At 54.5% G+C, this 21,629-nt stretch overlaps 1 protein-coding gene across 2 annotated transcripts; it reads left to right on the top strand.

Moving 5' to 3' along the window:
* Window positions 1–266: 266 nt before the first annotated feature.
* On the top strand, window positions 267–20,365 carry PKIG (cAMP-dependent protein kinase inhibitor gamma). Of its 2 annotated transcripts, XM_068149787.1 has the most exons (4): window positions 274–474; window positions 5,968–6,035; window positions 17,169–17,344; window positions 19,416–20,365. In XM_068149787.1, the coding sequence occupies exons 3-4, from the start codon at window positions 17,194–17,196 to the stop codon at window positions 19,493–19,495; spliced, it is 231 nt and encodes a 76-aa protein (XP_068005888.1). In that variant the 5' UTR covers window positions 274–474; window positions 5,968–6,035; window positions 17,169–17,193; the 3' UTR covers window positions 19,496–20,365. The 2 variants fall into 2 exon arrangements, with proteins under 2 accessions (XP_068005889.1, XP_068005888.1); XM_068149788.1 differs by lacking the exon at window positions 5,968–6,035 and having other exon boundaries at window positions 267–474.
* Window positions 20,366–21,629: the final 1,264 nt, after the last annotated feature.

Below are 21,629 nucleotides of genomic sequence, written 5' to 3'. Positions count from 1 at the left end.
TGCCAGAGGAGCCTGAGGGAGTGATGGGCAGGAGGAAGCATCCTGCAGCAAAACCACAGCACCCAGCATCGCAGGGGAGGTGTTCGGGCACAGGCAGCTGCTGGGAGATGGGGTTACATGGCGAACCTGAACAAAGATCGCGGCGAGAAGGACACGGATCCCTCCTGCCGACGGTAAAGCAGGAGCCGAGCAGTAGCTGCTTGACATCATCGGGATGAGCATTGGATTACAGCAGGCAGGGACTAACTCGGGAGGGAGGAGAACACGCCCCTCGGCCCCAGAAGTGCAACTTCATTTAGCAGCTCCCAGCACAAGGAAACTGCAAGTCTGAAACTGGCAGCGGCTCCGCGCCCGGCTTGGCTGCCGGCCACAGGGGGCAGAGACGCCGGGAGCGCAGAGCCCAGCGCCGGCTGCCTCCGCCGCGGCGGCACCGCGCAGCTGGGGAGGCGAGCAGCAGCGGGAGCCGAGGCGGCTGTAAGTGGGGCTATACTGCGGGTGCGTGGGGCAAGCGATGGGCTGGGATGGTTCGTGGCCAGGAGACCTGCTGGGCAGCACGGCGGAGGGGCTGCTCTCCTGCCGCCCCCAGCACGGGAGCCAGAGCTGCAATGGGCTGATCTGGCTCGACGCGGCTAACTTTACCTAACCGACGGAACAGCCGGCTTTTTGCTGCCCGCAAACCGTGGGCTGAAAAATGAGCTGCATCCCTGTTTTTCTGCTGTTGGGAGAAGCTGTTCGGAGGCTGATGGCAGGAAGGTGGCTGCCGTTTCACTCGGAAAATAATGCAGCTCAGTACTTGCTGTGCAGGACCGGCAGGGAGAGCAGCCTCGGCGGTCAGAAATCACAAAGGACCGTGGAACAGTGACCCCCGTGGGGATTTCTGGCCTCGTTTCTGACATGCATCCATTTATTTTGAGCGACTCGCTGGAGGGAATCCCGTGCAGCACCAGGGTGGCTCTGTGCTGGTGTGGGAACAGATGCCAGCCCGCGGGACAGGCACCCTGCGTGCCATCTGCGCAGGGCTGTGGGATGAATCCATCCTTAGGGCTCTTGGGAGCTGCAGGGCTGCCCGAGGCTCCCCTTTGAACCGAGGGCTTCGGAGAGCGTGGTGGCAGAAGGGGGCTGAGAGGCTCCCTGGCATCCAGCTAGCCAAACAAATGTTTTAAAAGGCAGAGCCTTGGGATAAAAAAAGAACTGCTGTGTGGCGGTGTTGTCAGGAGGCTCCACAAATCCCTCGGAGCTGTGTCTCTGTTCTCTTCTCTCTCTGGATTCCCCTAAGCAGCTGGTAGCGAGCCGTGGTGTGAGCCATCACGTGTGTGCAATGCCTTGGCCCCAAAGGGGAGTTTGGGAAACATTTCCCTTTGCTTGGAAGGGGTGGGTGGTTCTGCAGAAGAGCCAAATGGAGCTGTGAACCCAGAAGCAATGCCCTGGGTGGCTGGGCTGGTGACTTGAACTAGGAGGAAGATATGCCCAGGTCAAATGAGCAAGAGGCAGCTGCAGTGGGGATGCTGTGGCAGTGCAAGGCTAAGAGGAGATGGTTTGACCAGGTGGCAGAGACCATCAGATGGTGTGAGCCCCTCAGGCTCTGGGCTGTTTGCTTGCAGTGAGGTGTGGGTAGCTGTGGGGCACACCTTGGCTTCTGAGGCTCTTAGGTAGAAAGGGTCCCCAGGCTACTGTGCAAGCACCCAACCGAGCAGCTGTCACATTTCTGCTCTTGTGAGAGATGGTGTTCAGGAAAGAAGGATGCACAAGGAGCTCCTCAGTGGCTGCAGACGTTCAGTTCAGTGCCCATTTACAGACGTGGAGGCACCAGCAGTGCTTCATACACCTCCAACAGGGTAGAGCATTGAGTCCTTCAGCCTGAGCTCCACAGGGACACACGAGCCTCCCATGCCATCATTTTCAGGGATGCTTCCCAGAAAGTGAAGGCTCAGATGCCCCAAAGAGTGGGAAACCATTAAACACAGTGCACAGGGCCCCAAGTGCAGGCAGTTTGGTCGTGGAGAGATGAAACCTCAGTGCTCACAGCCATGCATTCCCAGCCACCTGGTATTCCTGCTCCTGGTGGCTGACTCTGAGGAGGTACACAGGGAGGCAGGAGGCAGGAGGCAGAGTTTTGCCTTTCTCCTTTATCCTCTTCTTCCAAAGAAAAGTAAACCTACTGTTGATCCCCCAGAGGCACACAACCCTGCCCCCCAGTACAACGACGGGAGACGTTTTCCAAGTTGCTAACATTTCCTGATCTCCCACATTTCAGAGCCAGTTCCCACAGCACACTGCTCTGCATTAACCCCTCCAGCCTGCCTGGCAAACAAACACCAGCTTTATTTCTGTGCTACGTGGGCTACACAAAGCAAGTGACTTTCCTGGGCTCAGCAGGGTCTGTGGCACAATCAGAGATGAATCTACAAGTCCATAAGGAACAACAGAAGCCTCAGTTCAGCTTTTTCTTTGTCTTTCTATGCCACCCTGTCCTGAACTCTCCCATTTCCACATTCAAAGCCCTGGTTTGACTGTTTCTCCACTCTCCTAAAGGTTTGCTTAGCATCACTCAAGCTGTGTGTATGGACTGATCCAGAAACATTTTCCAGCACAGTATCCAGGACACTTCCAGTGGTCTCTAGCCCATGACTAGAAAAAGCCAAGTCATAATGGGAGCTGCTCCCAAGGCTTGCCAGCACCAGGCAGTGAGAAGGGGAGGCTGAGCTGTTGCGTGGACTTTGTTCCCAGCTCCTCACTGCGGCAGTTAGAGAGGCCGAGACAGCAATCCAGGTCCCAGCAGGCACCTGCAACACAAGCAGGAAAGGCAGCTGGACTATGAACCCCCCTTTTTCAGGCTTGGCTCCCTTCAAGCCTGCAGGGATGTGTATTTTACACCACCCACTTCTGGTCTGCACAGCAGGTTCCCCAACACTCCTGCCCCAGCTCAGCCCTTGGTGCTCTTTTCATGGCTCCCACGCAGCCGGCACAGTGCTGGTCACAAGCTGCTGCCTCAGGAACCGCCTGGCGAGGACTGAAATGCCAACTTTTGTTGGTTCTTGCAGTGATGTAATAAGCCAAACATAACCCCACCAGAGCATCATCAGCTTGACTGGAATTACTGTTTCCACAAGGTGTAATTAATCTGTGGTGCTGCCTGCCACGGGACACCGCTGGAGCAAAGCTCAGTGGCTGCTGGGGTTGGTGTTGGGTTGTTATCTCGGTGACAAAACAATCCTGGCCATGATTAAGAGGATATTGCATTTTAAGGGTTATAAACCCTCCTGGTTCAGGGTAATTAGGAGCTGATGGAAACATTCCACTACAATGACCAGTTCTCTTGCACCTCAGAGGCTGAGGATGCCAGCTGCTGCTGGGGCCAGGCCTCTGGATGAGTCGCAGGCTCCTGCTCCCACCTGAGATGTCTCCAGCTTGTTATTTACCCAGGAGTCAAGAGACACAAGAACAACCTGAAAGGTAGATGTAGCCAGGAAGGGGTTGGTCTCTTCTCCCAGGCACCCAGCACAAGAACAAGAGGACACAGTCTCAAGCTGTGCCAGGGGAGGTTTAGACTCGAGGTGAGGAGAAAGTTCTTCACCGAGCGAGTCATTCATCATTGGAATGTGCTGCCCAGGGAGGTGATTGAGTTGCCATCCCTGGAGGCATTCAAGAGGGGATTGGATGTGGCACTTGGTGCCATGGTCTAGTCATGGGGTCTGTGTTGATAGGTTGGACTTTATGATCCTCAAGGTCCTTTCCAACCTGAGTTATACTGTGAACCTTCTCTCTGCTGCCATCACCTTGCCTGAAACCAGAAAGGATTTCCTCTCTGGATCAAGAGCAGCACCATAACAGCTGTTGTGAAGAGCAATGCTGGATTCTGCCAAAGCCCATTCTGGGTTTGTCTGGCACAATCTCTTCCCTTGGAAGCAGTGCTGACAGCACAAAGTTAGTTTTGTGTCTTCATTCCTTCAGGTAACAGCTGACAAGCATGGAGGGAATCTGAACCTCAGGCATACATCACACTGATGCCCTTGCAATCCATTCCTCATGGGCTATGAATGGGCAGCATCTCCATGGGGCCCCAAAAGTCATCTGTGGTACCTTGATGGCTTATAGGACTAGGTTAGGAAATATAGTGTGTTCTTTAACAAGATTCTGTAGCCCCTCCTCAGTCACAGTGCATGGACTAATCCACCTCACCATCCTGCTATTCCCAAACTCCCCAGGTGGGATACTGCCTTGCCTTTGCACAAGGGGCTCTGCTCATTGCCCTGGGGGTAGCAGCACTGGATGAGCCAGAAGAGAATGGAGGATGGGGCCAAGCTTCAGACCTGCAGACTCCAGATCCCCAAGCATGGGCAGAAGCATCCAGCCCGAGCCAGGGCTGCAGGCTTGGCAAGCCAATACCAGTTATTAAAGAGTTTGTCTCCAATATCAGTTTTCTCAAGAGAGAGAAAACAGACTTCCTTCTCTCATCAGGAACAGGGCTGCTCAGTGATAACTTCTACTTTGGGGCATCATTGCTCCAATTAGCTTTAAGCCTGTCTTGGCAGAGGGCCATGGATTTTGAGACGTTTTGCAACACATGTGAGGTGCTGGAGGTTTAACCATTGGTGCTGCAGAGCACACGAGCTGAAGAGAGGCAGGAAGGCCAAGGAAGAAAAGAAAGCCTCGTGGATTTCCAAAGCTGGCTTTCTTCCTTCCTGCTTTTGTTTGCCTCCTTGGTGCCCCTAAAGGGTGATGCATATTCCCAGAGCTGTGGGAATGCCGTTTCTTTTCCGGTCCAGTGCTTCCAGCAGGCACTCCGCTGTAAACAGGGTAAACACCAACAACTGAGTATTGTTAAGTGCCCCTCTCTTTGTGTGGCTTCTGTCATGATCAGAATCGGTATTTTCCACTTCTGCAAGCCTGTCACCTGCAGATCTGGAAGTGCTTCACAAACATCTGAAGCATCCAGTGAGGGGTGCTTGTATTAATAGCTCCACTTAACAGATGGGGAACTGCCCACAGGAGCGACAAGTGCCCTGTCCTTGAAGCGGGGCCAGAGCTCCCACAACTCGGGGAGCTTTAAAAGTGGGTCAAACAAATAAAAGAGAAAGGCTGTAGATCCTGCCCCAGCTTGAAAAATGATGGGGAGTAGTTCCAGGCAGGGTGCTGCTCAGCCCAGATGGGTCAGAGAGGGCTGAATGGATGAGCTGCTGCTGCTGACACGGTTAAATGGTTCATGCCTTGCTTTCTGTCCTGCTAATATTTGTGCCTGGGACAAAGTGAAAAAACAGTCCATGGTGTTCCAAAAAGTCTGAAAGCTGAAACAGCTGCTAAAATAAGCAAGTGTTTTGTTGGCTGGGCTCTGCAGGTCAGAAGATTGCAATGCACCCACAGATGCTAAGGCCACAAAGGAAATGTCTTTGAGTGGGCTCGGGGACAGGAGGAGGCACAGCTGTGCGCACACAGCAGAGAAACCCGAGGAGCAGGAGGCTGAAAGTACAGTTTCTAACATCCCCTTTTGCCTCAGGGAGGCTGACATGAGGCTTTCACTTCTTTAAAGGGCAGTGAAGCTGCAAACCAATATGCATTTATAATCCTGAGGTAGCCACTGGTCTCTCTGTGGTGCAGGTCAGGAGACACAAGTTGCTTTAGTTCTCCCCAGCACACCCACCTGACCTTAACAAAAGGAGAAGCAGAACCAACACAAACTTCTCTGTGAAGGCAGGGCCATGCCTGGACATCCCCTGCTCTTAGGCACAGCAGGCCCAGTCTCTGTAACCCCCCTGAGAAGGTCCCAGATGAACACTATCATCCCACAGCCCTTCACTTGATATTTCCATGATCACCAAACTAGGTGCTGGCAAAACCTGCTGGGCAAAGCCCTGCCAGACCCCACATCCCCTGTGCTGCCCTGAGCATAGCCAGTGGGAGAAGCTGAGCTCTACACTTCCCACCAGGAGCACAGATAATATTTTCTTCTGTTTTCTTTTCCTTCCCCAGAAGCCACTGTCCTGCTGCATGTGAACCTTGTTTGAAGTCATGCCCAGAAGGAAAGTCAACTAAAGCAGGTAGGGATTCACAGCATGGACTGATACAACTTTTGTTGACAGGGAGAGATCACCCACACAGGAATCACAGCGTAGTAGGGGTTGGAAGGGACCTCTGGAGATGGAGTCCAACCCCACTGCTAACGCAGGTTTGCCTATATGAGGTTGCACAGGAACACATCCAGGCAGGTTTTGAAAGCCTCCAGAGAAGGAGACTAGGTCTTTCCATTCCACTTTTGTAAAGTCATTGGACTTGTGCCTGGATTCTGAATTGCTAGATGCTAGAAAACTGCTGAGAGGGACAACACATCAACAGTCCTGCTGTATTTTCCCTGCCTCAGCCATGTTCCAGCGCTGGCCCCGAGGGCAGCTCCCAGCCCAAGCCATGCTGCACAGGGACAGGGATGTTGTGTGCAGACCCTGCACACAGCCTGCCCAATGAGAACATTGTTTGCTGTGCATGACCACCCAGGGGAGTTGGACTCTGCAGGTGGAGTGAGCCCAGCCAGAGCCAGGGAATGCCCAGAACCTAACCTTTTGTGGGGCTTGTGGAAGCAGCAGATCCACCAGCTCAGACAGTCCCTGCCCTGGTTTCACTCCTATGGCTCCTGTGCTTGGAGTATCTGCTCACTCTTCAGATCAGCTTGCTGCTTTCTCATGTCTTTGCACTGAGCTTTCCCTTGCACAGAGCTGCTATGGTGGCCTCATTTGCAGATCTGGCAACAGCAGCTCTTGGGACTCTGCAGCCATTCCTCCTGAAGGTCTCCCAGAGCAGTTCATCTCTTGTACCCAGCACCTTTCCCGTCTACACCACAGACACCCCACGTCCTTCCACACCTAGGCTGCATTCCAGTGGACCTCAAAAAGAGCTGGCAATTAATTTCATTAACAGCTTTCCATTTCCTGAGGCTCTAACTTGCAGTGATCTCTGAGCATCCCCAGTGTAACGTCACAGGCATGCCTCGAGCACCGCTTCGACTCATGTCCAGGTGTCACAGGCAGACAAAGCCACCCTGCCTGCAGAAAGGCTCAGAAGCTGCTGTCACCTGACACAGATGTACAAAACTTCTCCATCCATCACAGAACACTCCAGAGAAAAGGGTTTGTAGGCCAGGAGGGCTGTTCTGCCCAGGTAAGGCACCAGTAAGGCAGCACAGCCAAAGGGGCTGCTGATTCTGGTGCGTAACAGAAGCTGTGAAGCCACCCGGAAGGGCTTAGCTTGGCCACCTCTCACTGCCAGCCTGTTTTGAACTCCTACTATTTCCTTTGCTATTGTATGGGAAGCACCAATAGCACCACCCCAGCCACCTAATCCTTCTCATGGCTCCCAAAACCATATCTTTCCCCTGTCCCCATCTTCCCAGGCAAGGTTTGCCCCTGCCCTGGGCTGGGAGTGTTTTTGTTGGCTTTCTCCTGTGCAGTGGGGTGGAAGGACAGGGCAGCCAGCTCCAGGGAGCAGAGCTAAGCCTGGTTTTGCTAATCAGCCTCATTCCATGCTGACACCCTGAAGAGTTGCCCTGGTTATTTTTAGGCACCACTGGGAGCTGCCAGAGCCCTTGCCCCTCAGGAGGTTTCACAGCTTCTCGTTCAGCCCCTTAGAGCACACCAAGTCAGGAGGACTCTGGATGCTGGATGGGAGCTCCTGTGCAAGCCCTAATGAGGGAGAGCCAAAGCAGGCAGCTCTCAGCTTCATGCACCTTGTGCTAGTCAAACCTCCTCAACTAGCAGCAGCTCAAACTGCAGGGACAGCCTGCACAACACCTCTTCTAAGCTAAGCTCTCCTATCCCAGTCATGCCAGCCCCACTTTCACACAGCAACAGAGCTCAGCTCCTCAGAGCACAAAGCAAAGCCAGTCAAAAACAGGGCTTTCTAATGAAAACCCATCCTTGCTTACCTCTGCCCTTGTAGAAAGACCTTCCTCCACCCCTAAACAGAGATATCCCATCAAAACCTACTGTGCCTTCCCTTTCCTTTTATAAGTGACAAGAGCAGCTGTGCCAGAAAATAGCCTCAGCTGCATCTCCTCTGCACTTGTTTGGCTCCTCCTTGCCTGGCGAAGCCTACAAGGTGCTGGGGAGGTTGTGCTTGGGGTGAGCATCCCTGGGCCAGGAATTCAAGTGGGGTTTGAGTAGGTGAAGCTCACTGAGAGGCTGGTGCCTTGGTGTGGTCAGAAGAGCTGTGGGACCACTGGGGAGTTTCCAGCCTTTGAGGTGAAATTCAGCAGGGGCTTTTCTGCCTGAGTGATGTGAGGGAAGTGCAGGACTCCAGATGTGAAGGGGATTCCCGTGGCAGAGGAATCCAGCCCATGGCAAAGGTGTGATGAAGAAGACACTCTGACATGCAGGGCCAATGCATGAGTCTCCCTGTAACGTGCCTGCAACGGCAGCTGTGGGGCTTTTGCAGCTGAAGGTTTAAAGTGCCTGGTCTGTGGTTCACCTGCTTTGCATGTTCAGGTAGCAGCAGATCTTCCCCACCAGCCAGCCACTGCTGTTGCTCCTGTGAAAATAAGCTGACAAATACAAGCAGCTAAAGAGGAAGCTGGGAGAAAATAAAAACAATGGGGAAGAGAGGCATAGCCTCATGTTCCTTGGAGCTCTGGAAGGGTCTCTGCAGGGAACAGGGAGAGCTGTGGGTGCTGTCTCACAAGGTGATGGGTGCTCACGGTTGTGCTGGGTGAAGGTGAGGGCTTCAGCTCACTGCTCTCTGCTGTGCAGAAGTCAGAGAGCCGTGGCCACCCTCTGCCAGCTTGGCTTGAAGGAGTGAAAAATGGGGAGGAGGTAGGTGCCAACCTGCCATGTCTCAAGGGCTGGCAGGGCCGGCATGCCTCCTCCAGGTCTGCCACCCCATCCCTCAGAGGGCTGTGTGTCTGTCAGGGGTGCAAGGGGGGAACCAGAGCGCCCTGATTTATTAGCACCTCAAAGCTGTGGGATGTGAAAAACAAGCTCGACCCGGGAACAAAACAAACATACAGCTGCTGTCACGGCAACTGTCTCCAGATGCACAAGAGACCAATTATCGCCATTAATCAACTTAGTGAGAAGCTGCAGAAGAGGCTCAGGCTGCAGCCGGGGCTCAGTGCTGGGGCGGGGGGGAGGAGCAGAGCTCCATCAATCCCAGCTGCCAAGGCTAGCTGCGGTGCCTCCCGCGGCAGAGGGCTTCCTGAGCAGACGTGCAGCTCCCCTGCCCCATGGGGACTGGCAGAGGGGTGCTGCCTGCTCCGGGCATGGGGATGCAGATTGGCAATGCTGTGTGGCCAGAGCTGGGCACCTGGCTGCTCTCCTGACAGGCGGAGGGCTGGACAGACAGATGACTCCCTCCTGCCACCACCCATGTGTCCTGATGCTAAGAAGATGCTGATGGGGCCCCACAATCCCACCTGCCTGCCTCCTCCTCTCTGAGCCTTCCCCTCTCCCCTGGGAACCATAGCAGTGCACATAAGAACTCTCCCTACGCTGATGCCAGGGTTGGCTGGGATTTTGGAGTCTGGCTGGAGCATCTCTTCCCTCAACTGGGAGGCAGGCAGTGGCTGGGAGGATGTAGGGCAGCAGGAACATACCTGAGACAGCAGAGATACTGCAGTGGGAGTTTCTGGGGGTGTGCTAGAGGTCAGCAGAGAAAGGAAGGAGTTTGGAGAGCTCAGTAGAACTAAATGCAAGGTTTAAGATGTTGTAGAGGAATCAGCCTAAGCCTCATCTTAAACCTGGGGCTAAGCAATTTGTTGCCAGCTCTACAGGCATTAACTGATCTTTAGATTGTAAAGCCAGGCTAGAGCAAAGGAAGGGATCTGTTTATGGACACTAAGTCTCAGTCCTCCTCTTGTGTCTGCTCTCCTCCTGTATAAATTACAACTTTCCACTCAATCCTAAAGAGGCCTAGGAGCTCTGTTCCTGCCAAAGTGCCTGGAAAAGCTGTATCTGTGCTGTGTTTAGTGTCAAAGCCAGAGGGTGCAGAGTTATTACAAGGAACCACACAGCAAAAGCCTTCCAAAAATACCAATGGGCCATGCCCAGCCTTGACATCTCTTCACCACTGAAGGATGGTGAGGATTTTCTGCTCTCTGTGTGCCTATAAAGAAGCTGCTCAGCACATGAGATGGACATGTGTGCCCCAGCAGGAGCTCAGGCTGCTCCCTGTTTGGCAGAGCACAGAGCCAGCAGGGGAGCTCTGTGCCTGGCACAGACCCTGTCACCATCCTTACCAACGCCTGCTGCATAGCTAGCTGCTACCAGGCTGGGCTCCCAGCAGGATGGGATGGCATCATGTTGCACCAGGGGAGGTTTAGATTAGATCTGGGTTGCAAGAGTCACTGGGCATGGCACAGGCAGCCCAGGGGAGTGGCAGAGTCGCCGTCCCTGGCGGGGATTAAAAGCCACTTGGATGAGGTGCTCAGGGACACGGTCTGACAGCTGTGTGCAGGGAGAGGTAGGGTTATGGCTGCATCTGAAGGGCTTTTCCCACCAGATGCATGTCTGACTCTAAGGCTGCATTTTCAGCTCAGCTTCTGGCTGTGGACCTGAGCTCTAGGGCACAGGGGAGCCATAGCAAGGCCTTTGAGGCGTGAGCACAGGCCTAAAAATACTCTGACCCCCAGAGCACCGGCACCCAGCCCTCCTGCTTTGATGTGCAACCCCTTGTGCATGTTCCCAGAACAGAGCCAGTGGAAACTTTGCTGAAATTCCAGCTGGAAGTTGTCAGACAGTTGGTGGAAACCCCCTGACCTCAGATGCTGGCTTCAGCCCTATGGGACTCTTTTTCCTCCTGTCAGGATGCGACTCAGGCAGCAGGAAGCCTCACAGCAGACCCTCAGGGAGCAGAGAAATCCTGGGGCTCCCCACCCTGTGCTCTGCCAGGCCCCCTCTGCTCTGAACCACCTCACACTGTCCATATTCCAGAGGCCCAGCAGAGCCCTGGGCTGTGCATTGCTGTTGTTATGGATCCCAGCAGGAAGGGCTAACAATACTTCCCAGAGCCTGGAATGGAAGGGCAAGGACCACTGCAGAAGAGAGAGCTCAAGGTGACCCTGCTGCTTCATGCCATGGTCCCTGTGAGTTGGTGATGGAGTGGAGAGAGGTGGGATGTGATGAGTGAGCAGCAAAAGGGATCACATCCTTGAGCAGCAAAAGGGACCATGTCCTTGAGCAGCAAAAGGGACCATGTCCTTGAGCAGCAAAAGGGATCATATCCTTGAGCAACAAAAGGGATCATGTCCTTGAGCAACAAAAGGGATCATATCCTTGAGCAGCAAACGGGATCATGTCCTTGAGCAACAAAAGGGATCATGTCCTTGAGCAGCAAAAGGGATCACATCCTTGAGCAGCAAAAGGGATCATATCCTTGCTCCCTGGTTGGAAGAACTTTGGAATTTCACCCCCAAAATACATCAAGGTTCAGCTTGGCTCCATGGCTTTATGATTCCAGAGGTCATAGAATCAACCAGGTTGGAAAAGACCTCAGAGATCATCAAGCCCAACCTATTATCTAATACCTAACACCTCCTGACAACTAAACCATGGCCAATCCTTTTTTGGACATGGCCAATGCCATGTCCAGTCCTTTCTTGAACACCTTCAGGGATGGTCTGGGGGCCAAAAGAGACTGCTAGATCCTGTGAGGTGGCACCAGGCAGGCAGGAGAGCCAGCTCCTGGCTGGGCTGTGGCAGGAGGGAGCCATCTCCAACAGGCACCTGCAGCTGTTGGTCCCAACTGCCACTGGCAGCTGAGGGCCAAGGCCACGCAGCAGCACCCTGGGATGTGAGTTTGCTGCAGCTCCCACCCCCAGGGACCTTAGGGTCCCAGACCCTGCCCTTGGGGCTGCCTTCCAGGGCTGCAGAGAAGGCCAAGGTGCAGGACTCCCCTCCTTGGGTGTCCCAGGGTACGGCATGGTAGACAGGGCAGCTGTCCCAGCTCAAGTCTCAGGAGCAAGGAGGCCTCCACAGGAAAGCAGGACGAGAGCAGGCATGATGCAGGCTCTGACCAGCAGGGAAATCCTCTCCTGTGGTTAACCTCTCAACCTCCTCAGCCTTGGGTGCTGTGCTGGCTGTCCTGAGGGACAGAGATGGCTGAGCAGGGGGCTCAGCCTCGCTGTGCCCAGGAGCATTGCAGCTGCGCAGAGCTCAACAGGACCTCCTGTGACCGAGGAGCACTTGGTGCTTGCTCCAAAAGCAGGTTAGATGGAGAGGAAAATACTGAAGAAGGCAAGAGGTAAGAAAAGCAGAGCAGAAAGGAGAAGCAAAGCATGGGAGGGAAGCTGCTGATAGCCAGCAGCACTGCTGGGACCAAATCTGACCCTTCCCAGGCATGGTGAGGGACAGATGCAGTATGGTGTGAAGGGGTTGCTTGAAACTGGAGTCTGGGGCTGGGTGTGACTGCAGCATCCATCCCATCCCATCCCATCCCATCCCATCCCATCCCATCCCATCCCATCCCATCCCATCCCATGTCTCCCACGCCTTGGAGTCAGAGCCCAGCCACTGGCTCTGATCACAGGGGCTGTGTTTGCTCTGCAGGTGCCCAGCCCTGCTCTTTGGTTTAACCTGCCCACAGCATTTCCAGGCCACTTGCCTCTACTCTCACATTGTTTGCAGTAACTGTTTGCTCCTAGTCCCTGGGATCTGTGCTGTGGAGAAGCAGGCAAGGGGAAAATAGGAATGAAATGCTGGCTTGTCAGCTGGACTGAGGGGTACTGAGCTGGGACAAAAGAAACCATAGAACCATTAAGGTTGGTAAAGCTCTCTAAGGCCATGGTGTCCAACCACCAAACCAACACCACCATGCCCATTAAACCATCTCCCCAGGTGCCATGTGTACACATTTTTGGACCACTCCCAGGGATGGTGACTCTTACCACTTCCCTGGGCTGCCTGTTGCCACAGATTCTTCTACCAAAAGGCAGGAGAAACATTTAAGCCTTTAATTTCTGAGCATTCAGCTTCTAAATGGGTACAATTCAGCCCCAGTGTAAATGGCTTAACTGCAGTCCCCCAGAGCAGAGCCAGCTGCTCCCTCAGCTGCTGGGGGACTTCCCAGGAACATGCTGGCAAGCCCAGCTGCAGGCTCAGCTCCGGAAGCCAAGTCCCAGCTAGCAAAGTTTTGAGTCCTCATGAGGCACCATGGAAAAAAAATCAGCCTAGGCCACATGGCAGGTTTGGCAGAGCCAGGTTATTTTGGGGGGCAAGGGACAGAGGTGGCTCTGGGGAAGTATCTGGTGTCTGTGGCAGCTTGTGAGGGGCTGCTTCACTTGGGGCCAGCTGCTCTGGGACAGGCAGCACCACATCCCCACGGGAGAGGGGGCACAGCCTCTCTCCAGGCAGCACAGAAAAGGTTTGGAGGCACGGGCAGCAAGCCTTGGCCCCCTGCTTATGGTCTTCTTCACTGTGCCATGGTTTAGTTGATTAGATGGTGTGACTTGGTGATCTCCAACCTGGTTAACTCTGTATTCTGTATATCCCAGTGGGCTGTGCTGAGGACACAGGGATCATTTCTGTAACCATCAGCAGAGGGAGGGGCAGCAGGGAGGGGCAGCAGGAAGGGCAGCGCTCCTCTGGGGACAGCTGAATCATAACAACCCCCCCGCAGTGCATCTGTGTGCTGTGGGCTCATCCCTGCAGCGCTGGCAGCAGCTGGCACCTCCTCCCCTTCTGCCAGCCCACGGCAGTGTGAGCACCGCCCCGCTGCCACCCCTGCGGGACTGCCCGTGGTGACAGTTTCAGGTTGAACTATGCGGGCAAGAGGGAAGGTGATTCCTTTCTTGTCTCTGACAGATGTTAAAAGATGTTTCCACTGACTAGAAACCCGCTGAGCTGTTTTGCCTCTGCCTGGAAATGTGGAAACCCTCTTGAAAAATCATCAGATTTTTCCTGTCAAAGCCGGAGGGTACTGCTCCAATCACCTCCTTGGTCCTTCCCGGAGGCAGAAGTCTCTGCCAGCAGGGAGGGATCTGCTCACAAGGCTTGAGGGAGCCTTTTGAGAGCCGCCCAGCTTGAAAGTCCTGGAGGAAGGGCGCAAAAGAGAGCCGCCCCGCTCCGGCTCCCTGCCTGGGGAGCGGGAGGCAGGGACGCTGCAGCCCTGGCACAGAGATGAATCACAGACGCCACCTCCCGGCCTCCCAGCCGGCACCCGGCACTGATCCTGCACGCCGGCATCCCCCTTTTCCTCTGCCCTCCTTTCAATCCACATCTCAGCCTCTTCCCACGGGATGGGGCGTTTAATACCTTGGCACGGCACTGCCGCAGCTGAGCACATCTGCCCCGGGCAGCTGCACCAAGGCACCCCAGGAAAATCGGGGATGTTCAGCTGGGAGAAGAGAAGGCGCTGGGAGAAGAGAAGGCTCTGGGAGACCTTACAGTGACCTTTCAGTACTTCAAGAGACTGATCAGAAAGCTGGGGACAGACTTTTTAGCAGGGCCTATTGTGACAGGACAAGGGGTGATGGTTTGAAACGAAACGAGGGAGACTTTGACTGAAGAGAATAGAGACATTTTTCATGCTGAGGGTGGTGAAACTCTGGCCCAGGTTGCCCAGAGAGTTCCAGGTTGGGAGTTCCAGGTCAGGTTATCTGGGGCTCTGAGCAACCTGCTCTAGTTGCAGATGTCCCTACTGACTGCAGGTTGGACTGGATGACTTTTAAAGGCCCCTTCCCACCACACTGTATTCATTTTTCCATGGTTGTGTGAAAATGCTGCATCCCAGGGGCTGTCCTGTCCCTGCTCCTCACTTTGAGGAGTCCACCCTGCAAACCAAGTGGGCTAGCCCATGGTGCAGAGCAAGATCCCTAAGCACATCAGCTCTGGACTGGCCTCACTGACGTGGGGATGAACCCAGGCTTGTGTGAACTGCTTTTGGGGAAGTGTCCCAAGTCCTTGTGACGTCCCTCTGGCAGCTATAGAAGGTCAGCAGCCTCTGGGCTCTGCTGAGCTGCCAGCAGGACTCGTCTGGGAATGCTGAATGCTTGTCCTGTCCTGGGGAAAAGGCACTTCCCTCACTGAGCTCAGCCAGGCTGCTGCACCCAGAGCAGGCACCTCCTCTGGGAAGGGAACACCTGCAAAGGAAGGAGGGAAGAGAGGAACAACAGCAGCTGGGATCTCTTCCTGGGACAAGGGATGCAGATCTTCCCAAGGCTCATTTAACAGGGCCCAGATGGATGCCAGGCCCTGGAGTAGGCAGCTGTTTGCACAGATTTGTCTGGAGAAGAGGAGGCTCAGGGGAGACCTTATTGCTCTCTACAACTACCTGAAGGGAGGTTGTAGCCAGGTGGGGGTTGGTCTCCTCTCCCAGGCAATCAGCACCAGAACAAGAGGACACAGTCTCAAGCTGTTCCAGGGGAGGTTTAGGCTGGATGTTAAGAAGAAGTTCTTCATAGAGAGAGAGATTGCCCATTGGAATGTGCTGCCCAGGGGGGTGGTGGAGTCACCATCACTGGAGGTGTTTAGGAGGAGACTGGATGGGGTGCTTGGTGCCATGGTTTAGCTGATTAGATGATGTTGGGTGATAGTTGGACTCGATGATCTCAAAGGCCTCTTCCAACCTGGTCTATTCTATTCTATTCTATTCTATTCTATTCTATTCTATTCTATTCTATTCTATTCTATTCTATTCTATTCTATTCTTTGCTGGATTTGGAGGCAGGTTCTCCTGGGAGGTCCCACCAGTGACCTGGTGCCAGTGTTCCCTGGGCTGGCAACAGCACCAAGAGAGGAGTCCTTGGGGCTCCTGAAGTGTTGTGGGTTTGTGCAGGTTTGAGGTTAGTGCACCCTGCTCAGTCTTGGGAAGGAGACTCTGGCCTCTTTTACCCTGGTTATTGCACCTTCACCAGCAGCTTCTTTCTACTGCCCTAACAGCAAGGCTTACAGAGTGAGGAGAGCAATTCCTGCCAAGGCTGGTGGTCTGCCAGCAGAGCTCCCTGGAAGGAAGCTCAGTGTTAAGCAGGATTTGTGCAGGAGGCTAAGCAGATTTCTCAGTGGGTCATTAGCCCCAAGACACAACAGGACAAGAAGTGGAATTTTTTGCTCACTGCTTGTGAGTGTTTCTCTCAGGACCTTTTCCAAGCACCACCACCATCAACAAGGCTAAAGGCATTTGTACAGGGAGCAGGATCACTGATAAGGCAATGATTGATCGCAGACTTCCTCCCAGAAAAACAAACCAAGTGCCAAAGCCAGTGAGCAGCGGGGGGAGGAACCCCGAGCAGGAAGGTTGGCAGAGCAGAGGTGGCGACTAGCTCTGTGCCGAGATGCACACGATGTTCCCTGAGCTGCTGAGGCCCCTGGGCTCTGCCTGCTGCACAAATACTGGCCAGGGAAACCCTCAGCCAGGAACCCAAACCACTCAAGGATTCATGAGGCTGAGCTGAGAGCTGCCTGGCAGCGGAGCTCACGGGTGACGAGTGGCCGCTCCGAGCCTTTCTTCGTGCTCTGGCTTGGCACAGACACAAGCCTGGAGTGCAGGGAGCCAAAGGTCTCACAGAAGGTCTGGTTTGCAGATGCTGAAGTGCTTATCTCAGAGCAGTCCAGCCCTGCACTTCTTCAGTTACATCCAACAGCCAGTGGAGGCCAGTACTGGCCAAGCCTCTGTACAACACTGCCTTGCTCCCCAGGCTTCCCGGCTGTATCCACTGGGACCCTGTTTAGTTCCCATTACACATCCAGGCTGGATCAGCACTCCATCCCCCACCCCCAGTGCAGAGAGCCAAATCTGTCCTCTATTCAAAGCTTCACTTGAGGAGGAAGGAGGCTGTAGAAAAAGCTTCTAAAGAAGAAGGGCAGGAACCCAAGAGGAGACGATGGCCAATGCCTCGTTTGCCTTTGTGTGCATTCAGAAGGCAGAACAAGGCCCAGGGAGGCAGCTGGGATGGATCCTTCCTGCCCACCTGCCCTCATTCAGCATGGCAGGCCACCTGGAATGGTGGGTGGTCCAGCATGGTGGGTGACCTGGCCCAGTGGGTGAGGCAGCATGGTGGCCCCGGGCTGGTGGCCCCGGGTGACAGGGTTGATACCTGAGATTTCAGTGGCTGCTGCCGGAGGAGCTGGAGCAGGGCTGCAGGGACTATTTTCTGGTGCTGTAACTTAACCCCACAGAGTAACCCAACCTGGAGTGTGTGTGTGTGACAGGTGGAGGCTCGCTGAGCACCCCAGCCTCACAGCCCTTTCCCCCCGCAGCGCCTCGCAGGTGTGTGGAGATGAGATGGAGGTCGAGTCCAGCACCTACACAGACTTCATCTCCTGCGACCGGGCGGGCCGGAGGAACGCCGTGCACGACATCCAGCAGGAGGCCAGCGCCATCAGCATGCGCCAGCTGACCCAGGACCTGGGGGACCTCGCTGTGGGAGCAGCAGGTGAGCTGCTGCAGGCACCAGGGACCCTGGCTCCTGGCACCCGGGACCCTGGCTCCTGGCTCACTCCGCAGACGCTTAGGAGGCACATCCTGCTCCTGGCTGCTGTCAGTGCCTTCGGCTCGCTGGGCACTCAGCTAGTAGGAGGCTGCCCAGCCCAAGAGGCTCTTGCAGTGAGTGGGAAAGTCCCAAGGCTCCTGCCACATGAGCACTGCACTCTCCAGCCAAGGCCCTTTGCTTGGCTGCTCTGTCGAGCCACTGCTGCTTAAATGAGACATTCAGTATTCCTAAGGTTGGAAGAGACCTCAGAGATCATAGAGTCCAACCTGTCACCCCAGACCTCATGACTAGGGTAGGCTTGAATTCACAACCTTCCCATTAAGGGTCTGATGTGCTACCAACTGAGTCAGCTGAGGGGTACACGGACTGACCAAGAGCCTTGCCAGGGCAACTTACACAGCAGAGGTGCCTCAGGCTTTGTGAAAAACCCAGCTGTGGGGCAGGTGGTGGTTTGGTTTTGGTTCTTAATCAGCCTCCAGACAGTTCCCCAGGTATTTGAAATAACAACTGAAATGATCTTCTCCTGCAGCCCAATCACAGCAGCAGCATCACCCTGCTCCACATATGCTGGCTGACTAGAATGGTTAGAGCAGGTCCAGAGGAGGCCACAAAGAGGCTGGAGCAACTCTGCTGTGAGGACAAGCTGAGACAGCTGGGGCTGTTCAGCCTGGAGAAGAGAAGGCTCCAGAGAGACCTTAGAGCATCCTTCCAGTATTTGAAGGGGGCCACAGGAGAGCTGGAGAGGGACTTTCTACAAAGGCAGTGACAGGACAAGGGATGATGTCTTCCATCTGGAAGAAGTTTGATTCAGATTACACATTAGGAAGAAATTCCTCCCTGTGAGACACTGGAACAGGTTGCCCAGAGAAGCTGTGGAGGCTCCGACCCTTGAAGTGTTCAAGGGCAGGCTGCATGGGGCCTTGAGCAGCCAAATCTAGTGGGAGGTATCCCCACCCATGGCAGGGGTGTTGGGACTGGATGATCTTCAAGGTCCCTTCCAACCCAACCCATGCTGGGATTCTGTGGCTATGTGAAGCATGAAACCTCTGTTCAGAGCACAAGCAAGCCAGCCTCCCCCATCTGACAGGCCACCAACCACACAGCACCACTGCAGGGAACACACTCAGCTTTTCCCTTGCTCTTTTGCTTCTCCAGCCTACAATCTCTAACTATAAAACCACTTGAAAACGTTTTACCCCAAGTGTACCTCTTTCAATGTGCTCATACTTGCACAAGTCCATCCACCAGGCCACAACGAGCACAAATTAGAGCTCCTGTGACAAAGAGCAGCTGAGGGAGCTGCCAGGCTGGAGCAAATGGCCACTGCAGGTCAGATAAGGGCAGTACAGCCTTGCCCCCAGGCTCCCCCCAGCAGCAACAGATATGCTGAGAAGTGTTTGTGCTCCAGGAGCAGAAGGAGGGCCAGGAGGAGGATCAGAGGGCTGGAGCACCTCTCCTGTGAGGACAGACTGAAGGAGTTGGGGCTGTTCAGTCTGGAGAAGAGAAGGCTCCCAGGTGACCTCATTGTGGCCTTCCAGGATCTGCAGGGGCCTACAGGAAGGCTGTGGAGGGACTGCTCAGGATCTCAGGCAGTGATAGGACTAGGGGGAATGGAATGAAGCTGGAGGTGGGGAGATTGAGGCTGGAGGTGAGGAGGAAGTTCTTCCCCATGAGAGTGGTGAAGCCCTGGAATGGGTTGTCCAGGGAGGTGGTTGGGGCCTCGTCCCTGGAGGTGTTTAAGCCCAGGCTGGATGAGGCTCTGGCCAGGCTGATCTAGTGTGGGGTGTCCCTGCCCATGGCAGGGGGGTTGGGACTAGATGATCCTTGTGGTCCCTTCCAACCCTGACTGATACTATAAGGAGCACCCTGATACTCTTAAGCCAAGGACCTGGTCACAGAGGGTCATGATAAGTCTTCAGGTGGCAATCAGAATAAAATCAGCTGCAGCCACTGCTGCGGTCTGTGCCCTCAGCAGGGTGTAACCAACCTTTCTTCCCAATCCTCCCTTCTGCAGAAAGCCAAAGAGATGCCACTTCTTCAGAGAAGGACCCTGGAGCAAGACCAAAGGGGCAGGAGAAGAGCCCTTCCCCATGAGGGTGCCCAGGGAGTGGGGTGGGCAGGAGGATTGCCTCGCTGTGAGCATCCGGCAGGAATTTGCTCTTGAACCTGTGGACAAAAGCCAAGCCAGAAGAGCAAACTGTCAAATGCCTCTGCTGCAACCTTTCCTGTTGAGAGAGCCACAGGATGCTGTGCAAGGACTGGCACCACCAAAAGACATCTGCTGCCATCCCTAAGGGTTCAGAGCAGCACTGCCATGGCTCTGGCATGAGCCATTCTCCAGATGCCTTAGCTGCAGCCTTCCCCTCGGGGAAGAAAGTTTCAGTAATAAAAGACACATCAGACTCTCCTGCCCAAGGTACCTTTCTCCTCTGCAACTTTAGACTATTATTTATTCTGTTGCCATAGGTTAGAAATTTAGATTCTTGGTTGGTTTTTTTTCTAAGCCTCACCCTCATCTACACCTTAGACCTGACCTGGCCTCTGGACTGTCTGTACAGCCCCTTGTCAGGGTGGGCAGTGGGGAAGGGACCTGGCCAGTCCTGCTGCCTTCAAATCAAGCACCACTCACCTGTGCTGCTGCCACTTAGCATGAGGAAAGGACCAAAGCACAGCTCTGTGTGGATGAGCTCCACCTGCAGCCCCAGCAGCCCCAGCCCCAGGTGTCCTTGTCTTTGAGGTTTTTAGCATTTTAAGACCTTGATTTGGGGAGGAGAGAAACATTTTGCTGGTTTGACTGTTGCAATTCAGGCTTAGCTCTGCAAGCTGTTAGCTGAGATGATCTCACACCATTCTGTCTTTCAGGAGACATGTTTTGTGTTAAAAGATGGTTTGATAGAACTATATAAGATGTTGGAATAAATAACCCAGCCTTCAAGTACTGAAGGGTTCTTCTTCCTGCCTGGATGCTTCTTCTTCCTCTCTTTTGCCTTGTAACTGGGTTGAGCTGCTGGGGGCTTACAACAGCTTCCCCTAACAGGTAGACATGGAGCTGTATTACAAGACTGCTGTCTGCTTAGGTCTCTCAAACCCCACTCAGGAGGGAGCTGGTGTAGTTGGCACAGAGAATGCTGAAAGCCTGTCCCCACTTCCCTGGCTTTGCTGCCCAGCACAACTTATCCCAGGGATGTTTCACCCACCCTGGGAGCCCTGCTCCCCTCTACACTTCTGCCCAAGAAGTCAAGCACAAGTCTGGCTTGGGACTCAGTGGAGTGTCTCAGACACCAGCAGAAGAGGTGCCAGGGGCAAGCATTTTCCCTCTGCAGCACAGATCTGTGAGGCCATCACTGGAGTTTCACCCAGCCCCAGGAGAGATGGAGCCGTGGGAGGCAGCTACAGCCTGGCTCGGATCCACAGCTGGCATGGGGACAAGGCAGAGATGGCCTGAGAAATGCTCTCCACTGGTAACCCAAGGGCAAGCATCACCCTGATAGCCTAGGGAAGAGCTGAGCATCCCAAGCTTGAGCTTGAGCAGAGACACAAGGCCACCAATAAGCAGAGAAGTGGCTGCCAGACAGAGGCAGAATTGTCTGTGGGCCTCTGAGAAGTGATGGCTGTGGGGACAGCATGGAGGTGTCCAGGGCTCCAGCCCCCACAGGAAAAGATGATTTGGCAGGCAGGCAGTGGCTGCAGTTGCTCTTTGGCAGCTGCAGAGCAGCTCAGCTCCCAGAGCTGCCCCAGTTCCATTGCAGCTCTGTGCCCGGACAGCAGCCAAGAGCCTGCTCCCATTTCCTTGTGCTTGTGGGCAAAGCAGCAGGCAGCCCCAGGCCTTGGCTGACCACACAGTTGGGACTCTAAGCCCCACTTCAGCTCTCCTCACTGCCACTGGCTCATCCTGACACACACAAAGTGGAAAGGCAGTGCAGGGGGACTGTGCACCACACAAGACAGCAGCAGTCAATCCAGGGGCTAATCTTAGGTCTCCCTGGTCAGAAAGTATCTGTTCCAGAATTATATTTAGGCAGATCATTAGGGACCTGTTGGCTGGCTCTCCCCAGAGGACAGGCAAGAGGCATCAGGTTCCCTCTGCAAGTGAAAGAAGCAGCTCAGCTGCTGGTGCCAGTGGTGCTGAAAGACCAAGGACATAGGCTTCACCCAGCCACAGCCTGACCTGCAAAGCTGCTGAGCACAGAGCTGCTCTCAACCCTTCATTCCAGTTGAGCACAGGGGC

Source organism: Melanerpes formicivorus, unplaced genomic scaffold (assembly GCF_026170545.1).
Source record: "Melanerpes formicivorus ecotype bairdi unplaced genomic scaffold, bMelFor1.0.p_v2 SCAF_19, whole genome shotgun sequence".
Lineage (NCBI taxonomy): Eukaryota > Metazoa > Chordata > Aves > Piciformes > Picidae > Melanerpes > Melanerpes formicivorus.
Note: the sequence above shows the minus strand (reverse complement) of the source record. Positions and strands in the feature narration are given on the sequence as shown.